The sequence below is a fragment of the Diaporthe amygdali genome (assembly GCF_026229845.1).
Source record: "Diaporthe amygdali strain CAA958 chromosome Unknown NODE_75_length_28176_cov_71_309015, whole genome shotgun sequence".
Classification (NCBI taxonomy): Eukaryota; Fungi; Ascomycota; class Sordariomycetes; order Diaporthales; family Diaporthaceae; genus Diaporthe; species Diaporthe amygdali.
This window is the reverse complement of record NW_026517095.1, coordinates 23,956-28,058: the sequence shown is the minus strand read 5'-3', so window position 1 is coordinate 28,058 and position 4,103 is coordinate 23,956. Positions and strand designations below refer to the sequence as shown.

Genomic DNA, 4,103 nt, shown 5'->3' with positions numbered 1-4,103 from the left:
ACAAGTACCTCGCGAGTGTCTGGTTGAATCTATCAATGGCAATTAACTTATACCTCCACTGAATTGTTATCCCGATTCTTGTGTCATGTATGATTATGTCATCTTCACCCACACCACATAAGATATTTGCCGCTTATGCCCACATGCTTCGTCCGTATGTCTGTGTGTACCGTATAGCCAGTCAGAATCAAGACACCACGGTCAAGCCAAGGCTCAACAGCATGCCCAGCCGCGGAGGGCTTTCGTATCAGACATACCGAAGTCTACCCCTATGCAACTCAAGGAACCTCAAAGGCAGCATCTAGGTTGCTGCCGTTCGAAGGAGACTGGGCTCGGTGGTGGTGCCACGAGCCTGTCAACCTCGCGTGGCGGTGAGCTGTGGCCGGCATTCGGTAATGGATATCGGTTTTTCGCCAAGAGCATCTCACTCAGAGTTTTATCCAAGCTGTTCAGATCCTGGAAGGTCAGAGACTGAGGGATGCGCAGCGCGGGCAAGACAGCGGTGGCCGTCGAGAGATATTCCTTCATGATGGAAACTTTCATGCTGGGTTTTGATATTTCGTCGTACGCAAGTTCATCTGCAGTCATACAGAGTCAAAATAAGAAAGCACAACACAGAGGGATACTTGAAGAAGAGTCGAGATAAAGGCATTTCCGAAGATCGATTTACTGTAAAAACCAAATATTACACATCATAGATATTTTTCCATCCTGTTTCCAGACCTCGAATGATACCGTGCTCGGTAAGACGCCAAGCATGTCGGAAACATGACCAATAACGTTACGCGAAATCAGAGGTTAAAGCAAAAGAGTGGGCCCGACTGGCCAATCAGGACAGTGCAAGCTATCGTAATATAATGTATACCAATGGTCGCTGCTCGGCCATGAGACCACATTCTGTTTGGAGAAGCGCACTTCCCTTTTGTGAACGATACGTTTATTCAAACACGCCGAAGCCATTCCCAAAACACTGTAGCACCCTTGTAACATCAACCAGACCTAGAGCCGCACACGCCGCCCTAACAGGGCAGGAATAATGGCACTGGCAGCGCCTCTCTTCAACCGCCCCTGAGCCACTCGAAATCGAAGAGAAGAGAGGCCTCAATAATTAAAATAAACTTTGGAATCGACTTCATTACCGGATCTAAGCGTCATACGACAGAATTTACTGTACCTGAGGATCCGGGACTAAATGGTCAGAGGACACAGAAACAAACATCTCTTTGATCCACCAATAGACATTTGGAACTGTGGATCCTCAGCAGTTATGACTGCACTATCCAATGATGGCTCAGGGGTAATATTAGCTTGATTGGAGGGTCTTGCCAAAATAGTTCTTGACTTCTGGAGCTTCCACGCCACCTTCAGTCCATACATTACCTTCCCATAGAAGAAATCAGCAGGGACCTGGGATGTACTACTGGAGGTAGCTCTCGACGCACTAATGCGAGACTAATGCGAGGTTCAGTCCCGAGGTTTTTGACACCCACGTCACGTTGGACTTGGTGCAGAGATCCCAATTTTGAGAAGTTCCCAGCCACCTCGAACCGACTGCTTCATATCATCGTAGGCCCAAAATGGACGCGCTTGTGCAGTCGAGTCAAATTTCAAGCACCCCATAATGCGGACAAGTTTGCAGGTCGTTGTTGCATTGCCTGAATGTTACAGTAACGCCTGCAGGTGCCCTATTTGAAGAGCAGCCAGCAGGGATCTTGAACACAAGAGGCATGTACTGTAGCTTCCCCTACGATAGGAAGTACGGTTTACAACGTTCGACCAACAAAAAAAAAAGCTGCGAGCACTTAGTTGCCCAGCGTCGGTCACTACGAGACCTTGCTTTTGGCCATTTGAGCTGCAGGCTCTGGAAATGACCTAATGTCCAAGCCCCCCGGTAGTATTCCAAATGCGGAGCTTGACTACCGTCTTTTTACATAGACAGGGGACGATCACTGTTGTTCACGAGTCTCTTTAGACCGCTTGGCTTCGGGGAAAGCAGACCATTGACCTTACGATTCACCAGCCTTACCAGGAAAAGACCCGGTACTTGCGTTCTCTAGAAGGGATGTGTCTTGTCATTGCGATCCCTGTCCGAATGATGCGGGTATCGGAAACCCCAGAACTTAACCTCGCATTAGTGCAAACGTCCGCGGATGCACGCTTTGCAGCAGTCTCGCGCTGATATCGGCAGGTGCGGTGATTGGTAGGCGGTCGAAAGAGACTTGAAGTCTCCCACGAAGTTAGCGCTTCTGCCTTCTTTCTGCTCGCGAAACAGGCATTGGCACGATCTGCATGCCCGCTCTTTTAGGCATAGTCAGAATCCTGCAGCAGCCATTCCCAATTCATGGACAGGAACATTGAGTGGGCCTCAATGTAGCCCACAATCAGCCAAGCACGAACACGGACCAAGCAAGGATGAGTGCACTGTCATACAGATGGGCCACTCGTTGAACGAGACACCGGCTATTGCGGGCTGTGATAGACGACGGTAGGGAAAATGGAGCGCGATCTATTCAAGTTGGCTGACGTCGCTACAAATCGATTCGCTGCCGTGCGTTGAGGTGAAGGAAACGCGAATCGTCAATGTCAAACAGCGACAATCACCCGTACCGAGTGGGGTGTTGGATAGGGGTCAACTCTTGCAACAGTGGATGCAACTAATGAGAACGGGCTAGGCCACTCCGTTCTCTTCCTTGCTATACCCGGTCAATCGTGATCTGCGTACTGTATTTAGCATGGTTGCCTTGCCGGTTGCCTCATGGTCCACGAATCACCAATTGTGACACTAACCTTGGGGCTGAATAGAACAGTATCGGCAATAGCACCGTTTCCCATTGTTGACAATCGACGCAATCTTACACAAACAGCTTTCTAGGACGAACAGTATTCTAGGTCTCAATGATCTTTATCACAGCCTCAGCGCCGTCTTTTCATCGGCCACTTGCCTTGAGCCAGCGATCCCTGTCCACTGCGCCCCGGCCGCCTGCATCAAAGTAATAAGGTGACCAACTGATCGTGTGGCCAGGCAGTTGCGCCCAGGCAGATCCAGCAATGGGCGAATCAAAGATCATAATGCGCAAAACAAAGCAAAATGTAACGGCACCGCCTGCTGCGACGGGGATTCAGCATACTGGTCAAGCGATACGTGCGCCCTGCAGTGCTGCATGTACGTTCATGTAGGCTGGCATCATCCCTGGTGAGATGTGGGAAGTATTACTTTTGAGCACACATTCCCGGGGAGGGACTGACCGTGCCATGGAAATGAGGCTGCACATGCATGGGCTTGGTCTGGGGCCTTGGTTCAAGGCAGCACAGCTCAATCTCTCACGAGTCCCTGTGTCTGGATGGCTTCCACGCCCAGATCTAGAATTTGGTGTTCATGAATGGGCAAGAATGTCAAGCCTCCACCCGTCAGCTCCATCGGCAACCTACCATGGTGCTCTCTCATGCGACACCATGGCGACACGCCGCTCTGATCATGAGTTCTTCTTAATGTGACTACTAGATCGCCTCGCTAGGAATTTGACGCTCCAGCAGAGAATTGAATTAGTGAATACTTGAAATGACATTCAGCACAAGCTTGACAATCAGCTGGCTAGTAGGTGGCACTTGAATGACTAATCGGATGTGTATGTGCATGCGGGACAGAGGTTTGGGTGGCCACTCGGCAGATGATGTTATGATTGTCAAGCTCATGATATAGTCAGCTCTGAATCATTCCGTCGATGACCCATGGGCTACGATGATCAATGTGCGAAGTGGTGAGGTAGGTAGATAGGCCGAACTGGGAGGAATGAGGCTCTGGGTGGGCGAGAGACACTGATGGTCGTGCGAAAGCAGAGCCGCATGGTGCGCGGACTGTTTTCAAGGAGGGCAGGCCTTCAGAAGTAAGGTGGATAGCTGGCCATGCGGAGTGCCAGCCGTAGTAGGGCACTCACAACCCCTTCAGTACTCAGTCGCCGCAGCACTCTTCTATTATGGTCCGCGAACCTGCGTAAGAAAGTATAAGGGTTCTTTCCGGAAGTCAAAAAACTTTCCAAGGTTTTGGAAAGTCTATGTCCTCTCATTTCTTGGACCGCAAAGTCATCTACAGACGCGCTTTTGAT

At 50.1% G+C, this 4,103-nt stretch overlaps 1 protein-coding gene across 1 annotated transcript; it reads right to left on the bottom strand.

Moving 5' to 3' along the window:
• Positions 1-288: 288 nt before the first annotated feature.
• J7T55_002364 (uncharacterized protein) lies at positions 289-543 on the bottom strand (the record flags this gene model as incomplete). Its single annotated transcript, XM_053136242.1, has 1 exon — positions 289-543. The coding sequence occupies one exon, from the start codon at positions 541-543 to the stop codon at positions 289-291; it is 255 nt and encodes an 84-aa protein (XP_052986171.1).
• Positions 544-4,103: the final 3,560 nt, after the last annotated feature.